The sequence below is a fragment of the Triturus cristatus genome, chromosome 10 (assembly GCF_964204655.1).
Source record: "Triturus cristatus chromosome 10, aTriCri1.1, whole genome shotgun sequence".
Taxonomy (NCBI): Eukaryota; Metazoa; Chordata; class Amphibia; order Caudata; family Salamandridae; genus Triturus; species Triturus cristatus.
The window spans coordinates 146464550-146484984 of NC_140593.1; the positions used below are offsets into that span (position 1 = coordinate 146464550).

At 51.5% G+C, this 20435-nt stretch overlaps 1 protein-coding gene across 5 annotated transcripts in view; it reads left to right on the forward strand.

Moving 5' to 3' along the window:
• DNAJC13 (DnaJ heat shock protein family (Hsp40) member C13) overlaps window positions 1–20435 on the forward strand; it is a 1667846-nt gene that overhangs the window by 402550 nt on the left and 1244861 nt on the right. For all 5 annotated transcript variants that reach the window (XR_014970022.1, XM_085630673.1, XM_085630671.1 and 2 more), the window contains exon 15: window positions 15000–15155. Coding sequence is in view for 4 of the 5 variants with exons in the window: in XM_085630673.1 (XP_085486799.1) it covers window positions 15000–15155 (156 nt within the window). In the remaining variant the exon portion in view is untranslated. The remainder of the gene's footprint in view (window positions 1–14999; window positions 15156–20435) is intronic.

Genomic DNA, 20435 nt, shown 5'->3' on the forward strand with positions numbered 1-20435 from the left:
GGCCCGGGTGATCGGAGTCTCTGCTTGATCCACTCCGTGGGCTGCCTGCCCGGGTAGAGGCGAGATTCTCTCCCCTCCTCCCCCTTGAGGGGTCTTAGTTACCATGTCTTTCAGGGATTGCTCCTTCATCCCACGTAACGATGACATGATTACCTGGGAACAGTTTGCCCTATCGCCCCTGGGCGTTGTCTCCGTTCCCGGACCCCCGCGGGGGTCCGATGATTCTGGGAGTCTGCCTTCGTTAGTCCTTCAATCTCGTCCCTTGCACCTCCGGTCAATACCAGCCTGCGTCACCCCTACTGACTCTGCGGCAGCAGCTCTCCTAAGCTTCTGACCTCTGCTCTCGACTCTCTCAGGTCTCTCCGTGGCTGCACCAGATCTCCGTCCACTGTAACACCCACAGGTGCTCCTCAGGCCCCTCACCCTCCAGCTCCCAGTGGTGCTTAGGCCTCAATGCGGAGCGATCTCACCTTGGGGGCCCACGAGGTGTATGCTAGGGCTCTTTCCGCCTCCGGTGGGGCCCGGATCCCCTCCCGCTTGTCTGCTCCTTTCACAATCGTCGGGCCCCCAGCCTGCTCTCCTCTGGAGCGCCCTCTGTGCCTTCGCATCCTGGGGCCTGCACCTCGCGCTCCGGCCTGCTCCGCTAACAAGCTCTCGACCGGTCCCCGAAGGCGCTGCGTGCAGGCCACCGCAATGGTGAGTGTCCAAAAGGGGGTATAGCCGGACTCCAGTCCCTCAGGCTCTAAGGCTTCAGCAGGCCCCTTCACTACTCCAGGCCCCACGTGCAGGCGTACGCTCCCAGAGTTTCCCTGGGGATGCTTGCGGGTGGGGGAGCCTCGCCCGATCGCGCGGTGCTTGCTCTGTCGTGGGCCTCCCACTGCCTGGGCGTGGAATCCCCATATGCTCCGGTGAGTGTGTGACAGCCCCCGCACGCCTTATGCAGCTTCTGCTGGCCCTAGGGTCGATCCAGGCCTCCACCTTCCGCGGCTCCGAAACGGCCGCCACTGCACTCCATCCCGGACTCCTCTCGTGCTCCTGCTCCGACCGCCAGCCGACCCCACTGGCCGACGCTCCGCCGGACTGGGCCCTCACTGTGCTCCAGCCTCGAGGCCGCACCGCGCCTGCTGAAAACCAAGCTGCGTGCGGCCTGCACCGGCGGCGCCCCTCGCCTTCTCACACAGGCACTGGTGAAGTCGCCGCCAGCTCCGGAAGCCTCCACCACCGCACCGTTAGGGGTGCAGGTCTCTACCGGCCTCCGCAGCTCAGTCCGGACTCTACCACCATTTTTGCCTCTGCTGGCTCGTGGAGTCCTCTCATGCCGGTCCCTTGGCTCAACCTGAGCGGTATCGGCAGCAAACAGTGTCTATGAAGGAGCTCACTGTGAGAAGTTGGCCTTATATATGATGTCACTAATTCTAGTGTACACCTTGTATCAGTCCAAACAACCCTTATGGTGATTGGTTCTAAAGTCAACCTTATAGACCAGCTATCCTAGTGGTAGCATGGACAAGAGCAGTCTTAGGCTAAACTCTGAATGGCATGTGAAGCCAGCTGTTATACCATTTGTAACCCCTTGAATACCAAATGAAAGGACACCACAACAGATATATATATAAAATAAAGTGTATTTATTCTAGTCAAACCCTCAGCACTCTTTGAGATTCGAGGTAAGTACAACACAGTCTTATTCAAGCATACATTAAGTCACACAGGTAAGTAATACAGTTAGGCCCTAGGGGCCACGCAAACCATATACTAAGTAAGTGGTATAAGGACCACTGTCACGGAAATAGGATAGGCCTAGGCCTAGGGAATCGCTGGGGCTACACTACCCTACCAACAGTCAGGAAGTGGGAGACCCCTGGGATTCAGGTGCAGAGTGGAAACACTCACTCGTAAAGCTTTTAGTCGATAGAAATAGTACAGTTTAGAATTAATAAGATTTAGGACACTTCTGGAGTAGCTAGGAAGTCGAGACTTGAGAACTAGACACTAGGATAGTCAGTACCCTGATGAGCACCGGAGTATCCAAGTTACCTAGCCCACGGGCTGCGAGTGCATAGGTGTGAACTTGCGTCTGGTTTCGTCGTCAACTCCTATGGATGCCTGAAGGAACGATGCTGACAGGCAGTCAGTGAAGAGTGTCCGGTGGATCCCAAGGCCGGGATCAAGAAGGAAGGATACCTGCAAGCAGAAGGGACCGAGTCTGGGTCACTAGCCAGTGACCACGTGGAACCAGGAAGGAACCAGGCGATGTCGGGAGATTGCAGGTGAAGAGGTGAAGCTTGTCGCAGCAGCCACGGGTACCAGGAGACGTCGAGGACGACCAGGACCAGGAGGCGAGCTGTCCCACGAAGGCTCTTGCTGTCGGCGGCGTCGAAGTCGAACTAGGACTCACTAAGCCTTGGCAAGCGGAACCCACGAAGAATGGAGGACTTGCTTCTGGTGCAAACCAGGAAGGTCTGGGGTGCTTCTCTTTTGCCGAGGAGCAGGAGCCAGTCTGGAGGAGCCAAACCAGCAGTGGAAAATCAAAGGTGTGTCGTCGCAAAGGTTGCTAGCCAACGGGCAAGCAACCGGACAGACGCGGCAAGCAGGAAAATGCAGAAGGGCCCCACGCAGGACTCGTGGAGTGTGGGGGGCTGATCTTCGGTGCAGATGGTGCTTGGGGTTGGGGCTTCTCAATCCCCGGTGCACAACCTCGAGGGTGCCTCAGAAGCTGCGCTGGAAGATACTCGCCACTTTTCCCAGGTAGCCGGTCCCACGTCTCTCGTCGCCTCCACGGATCTCCGCTCGGCTGTGGATGTCGATCAGGGTCGGAGAAGTCTGGAAGTCAAGGCTCTGGTCAGGCTCTGCAGTCGGTCCCTCGTAGAACTTCAGCAAAGCAAAGGGTAAGTCTCTTGATGGTGCCTGTTCACACAGGGTAGCCACTCCTTGGCCACAAGGGAGATTCTTCAGTCTTCTTCTTTCGTCGAATGTCGAAGGTCCAGAGTTTCTGTTCAAGTTGCAGGTTCAGGATAATCTAATCTCCTGGGGCCCAGCTACCACTCTTATACTAATCTGGGGGGCTGGGTTGCCTGCTAGGTCACGCCTTATGGGTGGGACCTGGGAGGGGGGTGGTTACACCCCCTTCCCTTTGTCCAGTTTCGCGCCAGGACTGGTGCTGGAGTGCCCCAGCACCGGTTTGAACTGGACTATGCATGGGACACCTTGTGTGCCCCAGGCAGTGTCTCGTTTCTTTCATCCCTCCCTGCCCCAATACACTAAGGCCTGTCTGGGGTGGTGCTCTCACCTCCCAAGGCAGGAAACCTATTGTCCAAGCCTCCCGTGCCGGGATCACTCCCAGCAGCAGGAGGTCAGACTTGTGTCGTGGCAGCAACATCCATTTTGTGATGCTGGGGCTCGGTTAACTTTAACCGGGTAAGTAGGTTTCAACATGTCTTCTCCCTCTAGAAGGGAGGGATAATATCCTCATTCCCAGAAATGGGATGGGGGTATTATTCCAAAGTGTTAGACACCTTACACGACATGTTTTGATAAAGCCAAACCATAGTTACCATAACCGTTTAAGATTATAAGGCACTTTAAGAGTATATGGTACACTATATCATAGAACAGCTATAAGGACATGGTTCCGAAAGCTGCAGACAGGCTCAGCTCATGCTAGAGCACCATCTCACATGTTACCAAGCCCTCTGCCTCCAGGATTGTTAAGGCCTGCCAAAGGAGTGGCTGATAGGTACACATGTGTCTATATAAGGTAGGTATAGGAATACTACACCTAAGCAAGGGGTGATTACACGACCTTGCCCCAGCTGAGTGATCAGCCAGTTGTTTCATAATGGAAGGCCAGGCCAGGGGTGGCATAATACATGCTGCAGCCCCTGGTAGGCCTAGGGTACACCTATGCCCTGGGTACCTAAGGTACACTGTACAGGGGCCAATAAGGTGATCCTATCCAATTGGGTTATGCACCTATAGTACATGGAGTCCATGAATGGCAGGATCTCAGGCCAACTAAGTCGAAAAACCAGCTAGACACTAGGCAAAAAGTTGGGGGTAACCATAGTCAGATATCCACCTTCCTACACTCACCCTCAATTTAAAACTGTTGGCTGGAGGTAAATGCTGCTGCCGGCCAAGTCGGGCGACCGGGAGCGGGGAGACGATGTGGAACACGTCTGCCCCGCTTGCCATCTTGGCCACGCCCCCTTGACGCTCATTTTAAAAGGTCAGTCCACTTTCCTGAATAGTGGAAAAACAAAAAACATGAGGAGCTGTGTGTACTTTGCATCCAAATTTGTTACGCGTATAGTTGCATCCCTAAATGGTTCAGGTAGCGCCAGATTCTATTTTTTTTTTACCTCTTTGAATGCTGCCCTATCAAGTAATTGCTTCCTGAAGTTATGCGTGCCCAATCTGTTGAAATTTAGGAACTTAGGTTGCTTTTTTAAGGGGTTCCTCCACTTTGTCATCTGTAGAGTGCCCACATAATATCCACATGTGTTTTTTGCAGACCCTATTTGCTACACAGCAATGCAGTTTGCAGGTATATTGGCTTCTAATTATATCCACTTGAAGGAGGTAGCATATCCTTCCTGCCTTCATTATATTCTGCACTGCTTTGAATATCCTTTTGGAATGTCGAGTGATAGACATGAAAGTCCTCCTATATTATGTACCCTTTATAGAACCTTCTCCAGGCGTAGGCTTTAAATGTTTACAACATCTTACCATATCACTGCCATAATAATGGCCCAGTTTAAATACAATCCTCCTAGTCAGTGTTTCTATGGAAACTGAGTTTTAGCCTTCGCATGCTGCAAAATGTCTTAGCCAAGGGGATATAGGAGTTGCACACATTCATTTTGGCCCAATTTTACTGTTGTGAGGATTGTATTACAAAGTCTACTTTAACATGAAAATAATAAACATCTTAGAATTAACATACATTTGCTTCACATGCTCTCTATATTAGCCTCATCTCATAGTCTTCCACTTCAAAATACAGTGCACTTATAAAAATCAATAACAGAGATGGTAGTGACCTAATAGTTGAAAATCTAAGCTGCTAATGAATATAGACTGAGTACACCCTTGCATACCAGTACAGATTCACATTTTACGAACATTGCTCTTCCTAAACCATGCATTCTTGCTTTTAGCCAAATCCATTTTTAATCGAAAACGATACTACCTTTGTTACTGAATTCACCTGCAATAAATATGTATCTGATAGAGACTACTAGCCGCAGATTCCTTCGCGTAGAATTATCCCCTGGCGTGAGACTGGATCCGGAAACTTTTTTGCCACAGCATCCCTGTGCACCGGGGAAGGGGCGACATCACGCGACTCTGCCCAGGCGTCCGCGTACGTGACGTCAGCGAGGTCACATAAGACCCGCCTACGTCAGTATTTTCCTTTTCCGCGTGCAACGCGGATCCGATCCTTGCTACGGGCCTGTTAGGGCGCCTTTTTCTTCCATTTCCTTTTGGTGGAACAGTGTGCGAATGCCTTCGGGCTTCAAAACTTGCACGTTTTGTAGGCGTCTTATGTTGGTGACGGACCCTCACCTCATTTGTATGTGGTGTTTGGGGGAGGATTGTGCGGCGTGCCAACAGTTTAAGCCGAAGTCGCGGCGGGAGCTCCGGATGAAACTTCTCTTGGCGCATCTCTCCAGGTCGACGTCCTCCCCTTGGTCTGCTTCGGCGGACGGCTTCAGATATGGCCGTGGTCGTTGTCGTCGCCCTTCTCCGATGTCACGTGAGCGTCGCTCTCCGGTGGGTAAGTGTCGCAGTTTGTCTCCGGGGGCTGGTTTCCGGCCTTCCGGGGGCATGGACTCTCCGTGGGTGATGCGGCCCCGCGTGTCGTCCTTTCCACCGTTTCCCGGTGTTGAGGCGTCGAGAGTCCAAATGAAGACATACGCGGCGGCTTTGCAGGCCTCGCTGGCGTCTCCTCCTCCTTCCCCTCCGCGGCTCCGCCGGTTTCTCCAGCCCCGGCGCCCACTGGTTCGGATCCAGACCTGGAGGATGTGGTGCTGTTGGGGTGCGGCTCCTCTGGGGCACCTCCTTCAGGCTACGGCGTCTCTGCCTCACTGCAAACTCCCGCGGGGGTCCCTGTGGTGTCGCGGGAGGTCGCCGGGGTTCGGGTCGCATCCCTGAGCCCCTCTCGGTCCTTTGACAAGTTGGTCCTGTCTAAGGCCGAGGTGACGCCGCTACTGTGCCGGCAGCAGCTTGACCGTGCAGAGCCACAGGGGTCGGTGGACCCTCCTCGTCCTGCTCTGGGTCGAGGCCAAGGGAGGACCCCTCGTCCCTCTCTGGGCCCCTCTCGTCCCTCCCCACAGGCGGCTGCCTCGTCGGAGGTTGAATCTTCCCTGGCACCACCACATGAGTTGCCGAGCGATCTTCGCCTCACTCTGGGCTGTGGCTGGCGGAGGGCTTCGTGCCACTCTCCAGGCCCGTCTCGATCCCCAACGCAGGGGGCTGCCTCGGCGGGAGTCGGGTCGGTGTCATTCCGGCGCCGCCCCAGAGCCGATGCGGCTCCAGCTCTACTCCGGTCTCCGCTCCGGTCTCTGGTGCGGGGTAACTTGGAGGTACCTTGTCCGGTGACACCGGATGGTGCCGACGTCCTGCCTCAAGCAGCGGACTCTACGGCTCCGCGCAGGAGTCGTACCGCGGATTCATCTTCGGACGCTCCTTCTCCGGAGGCAGGCTGTATATTGGTGTCGTCCTCCCCAGAGACTGGTCACCGTGTGGTGTCTTTCTCACCGGCATCGAAGGGCAGTTCCCCGCCCTTCCTGAGGCAGAGGTGTTCATCGGAAGAGCGTCAGGTCCTTCATTCTTCAGCTCCTTCTGACTTCAGGTCTGGCCCTTGCCTGTCCCGCTTGGCCTCGGGGATGGCCGCCTTAGTTTGCAGCCATCGCCCACGGAGGAGCTGCTTTCTCCGCCGCGGGGCCCTACAGAGGCGGTGCGGCCTTCGCTCACGCATTGCCCACGGCTGTGGGCATCCTGTGCATGGGTGACCCAGTGGCTCACTTTCCGGCGGACCATCTATTGGAGGTCCTCCACCAGGGCTCTGGCGGGAGGGAAGTCTTCCTTCCCTTTTAAGGTTCGCTCCTTTCTTCCGTGTCGGTGGCTTGGAGGTGTCCTGCCTCAGGGGACCCGGTGCCTCAGCATCTTCTGCCCCTGCACCTCCCGACGCCGTGTGATCTGGCATGTCTTTCCCTTCACCCCTCAGCTGCCAGCCCCCTTTTGCGGACTGCTTTTCCCTCCCTGCCGCCAACGTCCCGAGAGGCCCGCTGGCTGGACTCTTGAGGGCGCAACATGTTCACTTCGACCAGCGTGGCCCTGCGGGCCCTTAACACCTTGTGTGTGCTGGCTAGGGCCTCCTCCTGTTTGTGGGACTGGGCTGAGTCTCTGGGATCTGTAGCGTCCCAGGAGTCTGGTCAGGTGGACTTATGGCTGTAGGAGAGTAGGGTCTGCTTCCTATGGTCACCCCCACTTTTTGCTTTTGCTTCACTGGTTTTCGACTTAGATGTGGCTGTGGGCCTGCTAATCAGAACCACAGCCCAGCTGTTCTCTCTCTAAATTTATACTATGTACCTTAGGTACATAACCCAATTGGTAAGGATCACCTTATGGGGCCCTGTACAGTGTACCTTAGGTACCCAGGGCATAGGTGTACCCTAGGACTACCAGGGGCTGCAGCATGTATTATGCCACTCCTATGGCTGGCCTCCCATCATGACACAACTGACTGATCACTCAGCTGGGGCAAGGTCGTGTAATCACCCCTTGCTTAGGTATAGTATTCCTATACCTACCTTATATATAGACACATGGGTAACCTGTAAGCCACTCCTATGGCAGGCCTTAACAATCCTGGAGGCAAAGTACTTGGTAACATGTGAGATGGTGCTCTAGCATGAGCTGAGCCTGTCTGCAGCTTTCGGAACCATGTCCTTATAGCTGTTCTATGATATCGCCTACCATATACTCTTAAAGTGCCTTATAATCCACGCGGTTATGGTAACTATGGTTGGGCTTTATCAAAACATGTCGTGCAAGGTGTCTAACACTTTGGAATACTACCCCCACACCATTTCTGGTGATGAGGATAGTATTCCCCCCTTCTAGAGGGAGAAGACATGTTAAAATCCTACTTACCCGGTTAAGGTTAACCAGAGCCCCAGCATCACAAAATGGATGCTGCTGCCACGGACACAAGTATGACCTCCTGCTGCTGGGAGTCTTTCCAGCGAGGGAGGCTTGGACAATAGGTTTCCTGCCTTGGGTGGTGCTAGCACCACCCCAGACAGGACTTAGTGTATTGGGGCAGGGAGGGATGAAAGAAACGAGACACTGCCTGGGGCACACAAGGTGTCCCATGCATAGCCCGGTTCAAACCGGTGCTGGGGCACTCCAGCCACAGCCCTGGCGTAAAACTGGACAAAGGGAAGGGGGTGTAACCACCCCCCTCCCTGGTCCCACCCATAGGAGGGACCTAGCAGGTAACCCAGCCCCCCAGATTAGTAGAAGAGTGGTAGCTGAGTCCCTAGGACTTTGGATTATCCTGAATTGAAACTATACACGAAACTCTGGACCTTCGACATTCGACCAAGAAGACTGAAGAATCTCCCTTGTGGCCAAGGAGTGGCCACCCTGTGCAAACCGGCACCAACAAGCGACCTGCCAAGTTCTACGAGGAACCGACTGCAGAGCCCGACCAGCGCCTTGACTTCCAGACTTCTCCGACCCTGACCCACATCCACAGCAGAGCTGAGATCCTTGGAGGCGACGAGAGACGTGGGACCGGCTACCTGGGAAAATTGGCGAGTAGCTTCCAGCGCAGCTTCTGAGGCATCCTGCTCGACGCATCTGTCCGGTTGCTTGCCCGTTGGCTAGTAGCCTCAGTGACGACGAACCCTTAACTTTCCACCGCTGGCTCCTCCAGACTGGCCCTTGCTTCCCTGTTAGAGAAGCACCTCAGACCTTCCTGGTCTGCAGCTGAAGCGAACTTCCATTTCCGCATGGGTTGCCTTTGCCAAAGCTTGTTGACTCCAATCGGGACGTCGACTCCGCCATCAGCAAGATCCTTCGTGGGACAGCTCGTACCCTGGTTCTGGTCGTCCTCGACGCCTCCTGGTCCACGCAGCTGCAGAGACAAGCTTCAAGACATCACCTGTGTTCTGCACGACATCGCCTGTTTCCTTCCTGGTTCCACACGGTCACTGGCTAGTGACCCAGACTTTGTCCCCTCTGCTTGCAGGTGTTCTTCCTTCAAGATCCATCCTTGGGTCCACCGGACATCTTCCGCCTGGCCACCTGCCAGCATCTGTTCTTCAGGCATTCATAGGATCCAGCGACGACACCCGACACATCTTCACACCTATGCACCCGTCTCCTGTGGGTGAGGTAAAGCGAGTACTCCGGTGCTCCAGTGGATATTGACTATCCAAGTGTCTAAGTCTTTAGTTGCTTCCTCCTAGTTACTTCGGAAGTGTCCTTATTCTTCTTATTTCTTACTATTACATTCCCATTGACTTTAATGTAACCCGCGTGTGTGTTTCCACACTGCACACGCCTCCCGTGGGCCTCCCACTTCCTAACTATTGGTAAGGTAGTGTAGCCCCAGCGATTCCCTAGGCCCTAGGCCTACTCCCTGTTCGTGACATGGTACTTATACCACTTTCTTAGTATATTATTATTATTATTATTAATGCAATTTGTAGAGCGCACGGCTACCCCAAATAGGGGTGTCCCGGCGCTAGAGATAGGTGAGTGGTGACCAGAGAGAGCCAAAGGGACCTAAAAAAGCCATGTTTTCAATGATTTTCTGAAGCTAGATTCAGTATTAACCTTCCGCAAGGGCTCTGGAAGGTTGTTCCACAGTGATGCCGCTCCCACTGTGAACGTCCTTCCACCCAAACGAGCCTTCGCAAAGCGCGGTGCTTGCAACAGCGTCTGAGAGTTTGAGCGTAACACCCGATTTTGTTTATATATGCTCAGTCTTTGTTTCAGATATTTAGGACAATTTCCATTTAAGGCCCGATACGCCAGAATCATGGCCTTAAATTGGATTCGTTTCTCCACTTTCAACCAGTGGAGCTTCTGTAAATACGGAGAGACATGTTGTTTAAAAGGAATTCGTAACACCAGTCTCGCAGCCGCATTCTGAATCATCTGGAGACGTCCTATGGCATATTTGGGTAGGCCTAAATAGAGACTATTCGCATAGTCTAACCTGGACGTGACTGTAGCGTGTACTATAGTTTTTCGACAGTCCTCCGGGACAAAGTGCAAAATTTTTCGTAAATTTTTCAGGGTGCTAAAACAACTAGCAGACACCTGCTTAATTTGAGCAGAGAAGGAGAGATTTGCCTCCCATTTCACACCCAAATTCCTAGTACAGGAACCAGGTATTGGTGGTGTCCCCATCTCTGATGGCCACCACAGTGCTGGATCAGGAGCTAAGCCCTTGCCAAAAAACAAGACTTCAGTTTTTCCGGCATTGAGCTTTAGTTTATTAGCATTCATCCAGCATGCTATATCTTGAAGGCAGCCCTTAAAATTCTTGAAGGTATCTACCGACCGCTCCTTAAATGGAAAAACCAACTGGGTGTCATCAGCGTACGAAATCGCCTTGACCCCCCAGTTGGCAATAAGAGTGAAAAGCGGAGCTAGGTAGACATTAAACAACAGGGGGCTAAGGGCTGAGCCCTGGGGGACGCCACGTTTAATTGGCTTAGGTCTAGAAACAAATGATTGCTGAACAACTTTCTGGGAGCGCCCACTTAGGTAAGATTGAACCCAAGCTAGCACCGTCCCACCAAGACCCGCATTTTGTAGTCTCTGGATCAGGATGCCATGGTCTACCGTATCAAACGCCGCGGACAGGTCCAGGAGCACCAGGAGTGCCGATGCTCCTGAATCCAGTGTCCATTTTACCGACTCTGCCACCTCGAGAAGAGCTGTCTCGGTACTAAAACCTGCCCGAAAACCCGATTGCGTGTCATGAAGAGCACGGTTCTGCTCTAAGAACGGGGTCAATTGGCGTTGAACCATTTTCTCCAGCATCTTGCCCGGGGCAGGAAGCAAAGAGATGGGCCTCAAATTGCTAAGGTCACCCGGGTCGCCATTAACTTTCTTCCTCAGAGGGAGGAGAGATGCGTGTTTCCAAGAATCGGGAAAGATACCTGTCTCTAAGGAGGTATTCCAGATATGGCGAAGTCCCTCAATCAAAGATGGAGCTAACATTTTCCAAAACTTTGAAGGGCAGGGGTCATCTGGTGCGCCCGACCTACATTTCAATATTTCTGCTAATGCCTCCTGGTGCGATAGCTGGGAAAAGTTTAAAAGTGTTTCCCTCCCGCCACCATCTGCAGCTGTTTCCAATTTTACCGTGGCCTCGGGGGGAGTAAAAGAGTCATAGACTTTAGAGATTTTGTCGTTGAAGTAGTCAGCGATTTTTTCGCACCCTTCTGCAGAGGCTGTAACCTGCAGAGGCTGGTTTGCGTGGCCCCTGGGCCTAACTGTATTTTCCTGTGTAACTTAACGTATGCTACTTAAGAAATTGTTTGTACTTAGACCTCTAAACTCATAAAGAGTGCTGAGGGTATATGTTAGAATAAATACATTCTAATTTTATATATACCTGGTGTGGTGTCCTTTCATTTGTTATTCAAGGGATTGTAATGGTATAACAGCTGGCTTCACATGCCACACAGAGTTTAGCCTAAGACTGCTCTTGTCCATGTTACCACTAGGATAGCTGGTCTATAAGGTTGACTTTACAACCAATCACCATAAGGGTTGTTTGGACTGATACAGGGTGTACACTAGAACTAGTGACATCATATATTAGGCAAACTTCTCACAACGGCATCATGCATTGGATGGCCGCGAGCTTGCGGCGTTTATTCTCCGCTCCGGACATCTCAGAGGTGCTGGGCTGGGCCATGGCTTCCTCAGTCGCTCTCCGTCGCCATGCTTGGCTTCGGGACTGAGTATTCCCTGAGAATATTCGGGAGCGACTCATCGACCTTCTGTTTGATGGCAGCCTGTTGTTCCATGCCCCGGCCGACTCCGCCATCCAAAGGCTCTTGGCGGTGCTCCGTCCTCCTCCTCCGCCTTATCCTCCTCCTCCTCCTCCGTGACTTCTGAGTTGGGTTGGTTCTGGGCCTTCTTAGGCCGGTTGTTCTGGCTGTGGAGTGTGTTTTCTGGCCGTTTACGTCCTTTCTTGGGACTTTGGCATTGTTGGCTGCTGGATGGCTCTTGTGTTGATTTTGTGGGTTCTGCAGCAGTTGTTGTGCAGACTTGGCCCTGAGATTGGGCCTTCTGCTTTGCTTGGGCTGCTTATCATGCCTTCAGCGGGGGTGTTTTTTCCCCGTGGCTCTTTTGTTTTTCCTCTGCTGCAGAAGTTCTTCCACAGAGGGTTCCCATATCTTGGGACTTAACGTACCCTATGTGGGGTAGTGGTAGCTGTCATATATCTTGCGCTCTGCTAGAGGATTCTTGTCGCCTTCGGGTGCCTGTTTTCCATGGCGTTTAGGTAGGTTGCTTTTGCTTCCTGATGTCCTGTGCGCGGCCACTCCTAGTGGTGTGCCCGGGCATCTCCTCCTCTCCCTGCTCCTGTCCTGAGGTCTGGAATGATCCTGTGTTCTCCCTTGCCATGCGTCGCCTACTCGCCTTGCCTGGGGCCTCGGGCTGTTCTTCGTGCTTCTGGCGGCTTTGACTGCCGGCGCTGTTCTGGCTGGCAGGCTACTCTCCATCTGGAGTGGGTTCGCCTTCTTTTCCCTTGTTTCCTTGACCCCTCTAGGCTGCTTCTTCCGCTTTTCCTGTCTTGGCATTGGGCGGAAGCTATGTAGCCTTATTGGGGAGTGGGGTGCTTCGGCCTCTCTGTCCTTGCCCTTGGTTCCTCTGCTGTGAGTGTACGAACCTCTTCAGCCTTCTTTCCCTTCTACATCCCCTTGGGGTCGGTGGGGTTCTGCTTGTGGGGGTTCCGTTGGCCTAGCAGGGGTGAGGTTCTACCTGGTCCACAGATCTGGTCCCCTGTGGGGCCCACTGTTCTGCATTGGCTGGTGGGGTCCTTTCGCAGACCCTCATTCCCAGGGGGTATGGCTAGGGTATCTATTCTACGTGAAGGAATCTGCGGCTAGTAGTCTCTATCAGATGTACAAGTTACTTACCTTCAGTAACGATGTATCTGGTAGAGACAATTCTAGCCGCAGATTCCTTCACTGCCCGCCCTTCCTCCCCTATTCTGCGAGGACCCTTGGTTTGGTCTTCGGTACTCGTCTCCCAGTGGGGGGCTGTCTCACCTGTGAGTACCTTCCTTGTTCTTGACGAGTGGCTCCGCCTGGGGGCAGTTCATTCCTCCTTTGGTCCATTGGAGGATGGGGTTCCGGTGCTCCAGTGCCCTGCTGCTCTGGCTGCTCCAGGTTCGGGGGGAATTGCTTTCTATCCCTGTCCTCCCTTCCCTCCCTTGCTATCCTCTGATTAAGGGTCATCTGGCCTTGTTTTGCCCTTGTCCCTTGTGGGTGGTAGTCCTCTAGGTTGGGGTGGCTTGGACGTTGTTGTCCCTGTCTGTCTTGGGACTGGTCCCATTCCTTGCTCAGGATGGGGGGTGTGGGTTTACTACATGTGCCACGACTTTTACGCATGTTCTTTGCCTCTGGGGCACAGAGATGGGTGGTTGTCTGTGCTGGCAGGGTGACTGCGCAGGATTCTGCTTGTGCTTCTTCTTCTTTCCCTGCCCTTGGGTTCTGCGGTGTTGGCACTACTCTGGTGGTGTTGTTCATCACCCTTTCTTTCCAATTTTTCTGCTCTTCGCGCACACTTCCCAGCTTCCACAGTTTATCTGGTGGTTCCGTGTTGTGGTGCGGAAAAGTTCTCCGAACAAAACTGATGTAGGTGCGCCGGGGGCGGGAAGAGGGGGGGGGGGGGGGGGGGGGTCTTATGTGACCTCGCTGACGTCGCGTATGACGCCCCGGCGTGCAGGGATGCTGTGGCAAAAAAGTTTCCGGATCCAGTCTCACGCCTTGGGATAATTCTACGTGAAGGAATCTGCGGCTAGAATAGTCTCTACCAGATACATCGTTACCGAAGGTAAGTAACTCGTACATTAGGGTCACAAAGTACCTCGGTGCAATGACCCCTTAAGTCTTTACACCACTCTTTCACACATTTCAGTGCATTCTATTAAATACTTTAAACAGCATTGTTCGAGTAGGTTACTGGTGAAAGCTTCTGCTTTCCATCCACTTTGAGCATCACAACCCCTTGTTTATGTGATCTGCACTGATCGGCTCAAACAGTTAGGTCCTCATTAATTGCCACAAATATGTTTATCTTATAGTTGGTCCTCCATGCTGATAGCCTCATAAGTAGTCTTTCTTCACTGTTGCTGATCACTGTCATTAGGAGTAGTCCTTCACTAGTTCACTCCTATTTAGTGTACTCCTTCAGTGTTTTCTGATCTTGTTCTCTGACCCTATTCCATTCAATAAATAGGCACGGAAAATGACAACATATAGCAATTGTCATTATTTATGCATCTGTTTAAATTAATTTTGTGTTCAATTTTTCTTTAATATTCTATATATTTTGTAAGTCTTCAGTTTAGTTATGAAGCGAAACAGCTTATTTGTTGCTTAATCAGTTCATGCCAAAGCTCTATTCTTATCATTCCACAGTCTGAATCAGCATAGATAAAGCCCTTGCATCAACTCTTCCACTTTTCTGCATGTAACATGCTAGTCCTTTCCATTGATATGCCCTTATAGATTAAAGTGTGTTACATTTTATGATCATTTTGTTTGCCATTCGTGTTCTGTGTTTGACTTGTCCTTGTAAGTGACTTTGTAAAGCTTTTCTGACTTTGTTCCCTGGAATGATGGCAGCCCAGTACTTTCAGTGTTGCAAGATCTAGAAGTGTCTATATGTCTAGCAGTAATTGCGAAGCTTTTCTCTGCACTAATGCTTCCACTTGGTCCTCCTTTTAGGGTCACGGGACTGGTGCCCTTGTTATTAGTTCTCTTTTGGACTTCCTCACATTTGCCCTCTGTGCTCCATATAGTGAGACGACAGAAGGGCAGCAGTTTGATATGCTCCTAGAAATGGTAGCATCCAATGGAAGAACTCTCTTTAGACTATTCCAGGTGAGTCTGAACCTTGTTGCTTCTGGTCTTTCCTTAAACACTTGACATACATTATTGTCCTGTAATATAAGTTATATATATATTTTTTTAATTTTCATAAGCTAAACGTCTGAACAACTGTTTAAAGTTACAGTTTACCACAAAATGGTTGTGGTATTATAATGTCTGTACATGGTAAGTTCATTGGTTGGATAGATTTAAAGAATAAAATGTGTACTTTCTTACAATTTCACACACAAAGCCACCTGAGTGACATTCATTATATTAAAATATTATCCTCAGTTAGGGTAACCAGGGAACCTATGAACTATAGCTGGTGCCAAGTATTATGTCACTATTTCATTATTGTTTACTGAGGGTATAGACGTACAGTGGATCCAACACCTGTCCTGATGAATAAGATGGAATCTGTTGAGCCACTAGGCAGAAACATGTTGACACCATAGTGAGGTTGGTGTACTTGTTCTCCGATACCCCACACCCAATTTTTAATGCCAAGTGGTACCCTACGAACTAAAAACCATACTCCGCTACCATATTGGTTGTTAACTTATTGCACAGATCTCAGGGTGTGGGCCTGCTTTCCATTAAACTGACGTTTTTGGAGAGCACGGGATATCCTATGATGAAGCATGGTACCTGGTAAGTGTGTGAGGGCGTCCTGTCAAACGTTTTTTTGTTCGTTCAGAAACATACTAGTAATGATGAAATAATAACATGTAATATAATTATTCTCACTCAGATGGCTTGTTGTGTGTAATAGGATTGTATTGGAGGCCAGCTCACCCTTGAGGCCCTGTGCCTCTGGTTCCCCACCTGTGAGATTGTCCATGGTTATTGTGGTTTGATACTTTCTTAGTGTCATTTTTTTCTGTATTTTTTCCTTTCTATTTTCAGATTTTTCCCTTTTCCCCAATAGCATTTTTTTGGGAATTAACGCTCACAAAGTTAGCCACGCATATCACTGTGATTTCTCTTATGATTTTACCCTCACTAAAAGTTATTGAACCCCTAAGAAACGTGTGTTTGCATTCTGAGGTCTAGGTTAAAGCTTTAAAACTATGGTGGATGAAATGATGAATCAGGAAAGATTCAAAAATAGTTCTGAATTCTCATATGTAAGGTGAGGTAACACATGCATGACAATGGCTCTCTCCAGCAAAATGGCTCCTCATTAAACAAGCACCATCTGACTGCAGCGTGTATCAATTAGTCAGTGGTCTCTGACTGAGCAAACAACATCATTGCCCTAACACCACAGGTGTCTGCCACCAGGTGTGTATTTTCTAGCAAGAAAAGGTGCGCTTACTCTCTGCCCCTGAGTTAGTGGAAACTGTCCTGATCAAGATAGAAGACTACATTTGTAAAGTGTTGCATTAACATATTTTTACTCACATGAGAGATAAAAGGAAACAGCCTGTCTGTGGGGTTTGGCAACTTCCTTTTTTAAAATTAGTGTTCTGTCTGGTATTTCGATGGAGGAAAGAAAGACATAAGATTTTGCAGAATGTTAGAACAACTACTTGTTCTTGACTTCATGGTAAATATAGCAGCAACATTTATGAAAAATATAATGGGAATGACCTTGACGAACAGCAGTGTGAGGACTGCTAGGGTACTGAAAAACCATTGTCCTAGTTTAAATTCGGAGGTTTAAGGGAGCACAGAACTGCTGAACAAAATGAACTAACATGAGGTTTGTGAAATCGAAAAGGCACCACTGCCGCCACAATTCATGGAACAATGACCAAAAAAACTCCAGTCCTATCCTCACTGAAATCATAAACATAGAATATCACCATGCTACTGCAGTGTGGGCCATTGGATTCTAATCTTCATCCATGTAGTCTGTGCACACTTCGAGCTGGAGGTCGATACTGCATTGTTGCAAAAGTACGTGCAATCTCCATAGTAGAAAACAGGCAAACCTTTACTGAACTTTTCTCTCTGAAATAGCCATTTTAAAATCACAAAATCTGCATTGCAGCGCCTAGCTTAAAAACATGTCCGTTTAGGAAACGGTAAACCCTTTCAATACAGAGGAGAATAATGAAGGAAAAGGGTGCCTACTAGGTCAAGAGTACATAAGGTTAAACTAGATACACTTCTCCTTTAGGGAGCCAGCTGCGTTCCTCTCCTAGTATCCACTGTACTGGGAGTTTGCCTCATAGGTGAACTCTTTTTGGAAAACAATTTCTAACTACTTATGATCTTTGTTTTTTAAATTATTGACAAGCGGTGAGAAGGATCGTTTTTATGATTTCTGCCTAATGCAGAACTAGGATTACCAGTAAGTAACATTTTCTAGTGGTTGAGTGCTGATTGTGCTGAAGCCTTTTTAAAGTAAAGCACAATTACGTTCAATGTACAAGGCATTTTGCGGCAAAATAATTATCATCGCCCAGGACTCTGTTCACTCACATGCGATTTAGCATTCAACTTCCACTTTCAAGATAGCATCAACTGTCTATTGCCTTCTCATAAGCAATGAGGAGATTCAAGGACGTAACTGGGTACTTCAGTTTTGAAATTGGGTCTTACAGCAGACGCAACTCTCTTAAGAGTCCTAAAGGATATAGAGGGCATAGGTTACACGCGCACACACACACACACACGCTCACACACACACACACACACACACACACACTCACTCACTCACTCACTCACTCACTCACTCACTCACTCACTCTCACACACTCTCACACACTCTCACACACTCTCACACACTCTCACACACTCTCACACACTCTCACACTCTCACACTCTCACACTCTCACACTCTCACACTCTCACACTCTCACACTCTCACACTCTCACACTCTCACACTCTCACACTCTCACACATACCACACACACACACACACACACACACTCACACTCACACTCACACTCTCACACTCACACTCACACACTCACTCACACTCTCTCACACTCACACACACTCTCACTCACTCACTCACACACTCTCACACACACTCACACACACACTCACACACTCTCACACACTCTCACACACTCTCACACACTCTCACACACACTCACACACTCTCACACTCACTCACACACACTCTGTCTCTCTCTCTCTCTTTCACACACACACACTCACACACTCTCTCTCTCACACACACACTCTCTCTCTCACACACACTCTCTCTCTCTCTCTCACACACACACTCTCTCACACACTCTTTGTGGTGACCCATGATTAGGAAGAGTTTACTGGGATGTTTAGTAAGGCTAAATAGTTTGCATTTCTTCTGCTGTCAGATCTCCTGTACTGATAACTGTTCTAAAGAGAAAATGATCTCCAAAGGATGTTTGGGTGCTTGCCACCCTTTGAAGGAAATTGTGTGGACTGGCAGTTCACTTTCAGGTAGGGTTACCTTAAATAGGAAGTCTCTGTGCTAGTTGGCCTCCTACTCTTGTAACAATATCCCATGAGATTTCGGGGCATAACACGTCTATCTGATAGACTACTAGCCGCAGATACCTTAATGTAGAATTATCCCCAGGCGTGAGACTGGACCCGGAAAACTTTCTTGCCCAGCATCTCTGCGTGCCGGGGCTTGTGACTCCGCCCGATGTCCTCCGCGGGCGTGACGTCAGCGAGGTCACATAAGCCCCACCCCGCTGACATCAGTTTTCTTCTTTTCCGCGTGCAACGCGGATCCAGATTGTGTTCCTGGCCTGTTTCAGGCCTTCTTTATCCGCTTTGAGCGTTTTCTGGTAAACAGTGTGCGAATGCCTTCGGGCTTCAAGACTTGCTCGTCTTGCGCATGCCAAATGTCGGCGGCGGATCCCCACCCCATCTGCATGTGGTGTTTGGGGGAGCACCACGACTCCACAGATTGTGAGGCGTGTTGGCACATGAAGCCGAAGTCCCGGCAGGAGCGCCGGATGAAACTCCTTTCGGCAGGCATATCCAGGTCAGCGTCGTCGCCGCGTCCGTCCCCCGTGGACGGTTTCAAGAACCGCCGCTTCAGTCTCCGTTATCGTCCTTCTCCCAGGCCGCAAGGGCGTCGCTCACCTGTTGGTAAGTGTCGCAGTTTGTCCCTGTGGCCCGGTCCCCGGCCTGTTGGGGGCGTGGGTTCTCCGCGGGTGGTGCGGTCCCGCACGTCGCCACCCTATCAGCTCTTCACCGGCGAGGGGGCGACCAGAGCCCAGATGGAGGCCTATGTGGCGGCCTTGCAGGCCTCTTTGGCTCTTCCTTCTTCTCCTTCTCTTCCTGGGACGTCTGCGCATACCATGCCGAGTGCGGGGACTCCTGCGACGTCGTCCTCAGCGGTTCCGACAGGCTCGGATCCAGGATCGGAGGATGTGGTGCCGTCTGGGTGCGGCCCATCCGGGTTCCCTCCTTCGGACCACAGCGCGACTGCCTCACCGCAAACCCCCGCCGGGGTACCTGTGGTGTCGCGGGAGGTTGCCGGGGCTCGGGACATGTCCTCGAGTCCCCCTCTGCCCTCTGGGCAGGCGGCGGCCTTGTCCGAGGCAGAGGTGACGCCGCTCAGGCGCCGGCGGCTGCTGGCCCTGTCGGCGCCGCAGGGGCCTGCTAGGGTCGAGGCGTGTCCCTGGGCCCCTCTCGTCCCTCCACGCAGGCGGCTGCCTCATCAGAGGTCGAGTCAACACCTTTTTGGCGCCGTTCCTTAGCCGCCCCGACTCCGACCCCGCCCCGGTCTCCTGTGCTGTGTGTTATGGCAGAGGTCGTTCCAGCGTCCCCTTCGGCGCCGGTCGACGTTGACATGGCGCCGGGCCGACGTCGGGTCATTGATTCGTCTTCGGACACCCCCTCTTCTTGGCGGTTGTTGGTTTCATCTTTTCCGGAGTCTGGTCGCCGCGTCGTGGCCTATTCCCCGGTGTCCTCTAAGGACGGCTCTTTGCCGTCACCGTGCCCGCAGTCTTCGCCGGAGGCGCCTCAGGTTCTCCATTCATTGGTCCACCCTCCTCCTTTTCGAGCTTGGCCTTTACTTCCTCCAGTTGGGCTGGGGGACGGCCGCCTTAACTTGCAGCCGTCACCCACGGATGAACTGCTTTCCACGCTGTGGGGCTCTACGGAGGCGAGTGCTGCCTTCGCTCGGGCTGTTTACATGGCTGCAGGAATCTTGCGCATGGGCGATCCAGCTGCCCATTTCCCCACGGATCATCTGCTGGAGGTTCTCCATCAGGGCTCTGGTGGACGGGAACTGCTTCTTCCCTTCGAGGCAGCGCTCCACAATTCTCTTTTGGGGGCCCGGGGGGGTCCTGCCACGGGGGCTCCTGAGCCCCAGCCTCTTCTGCACCGCC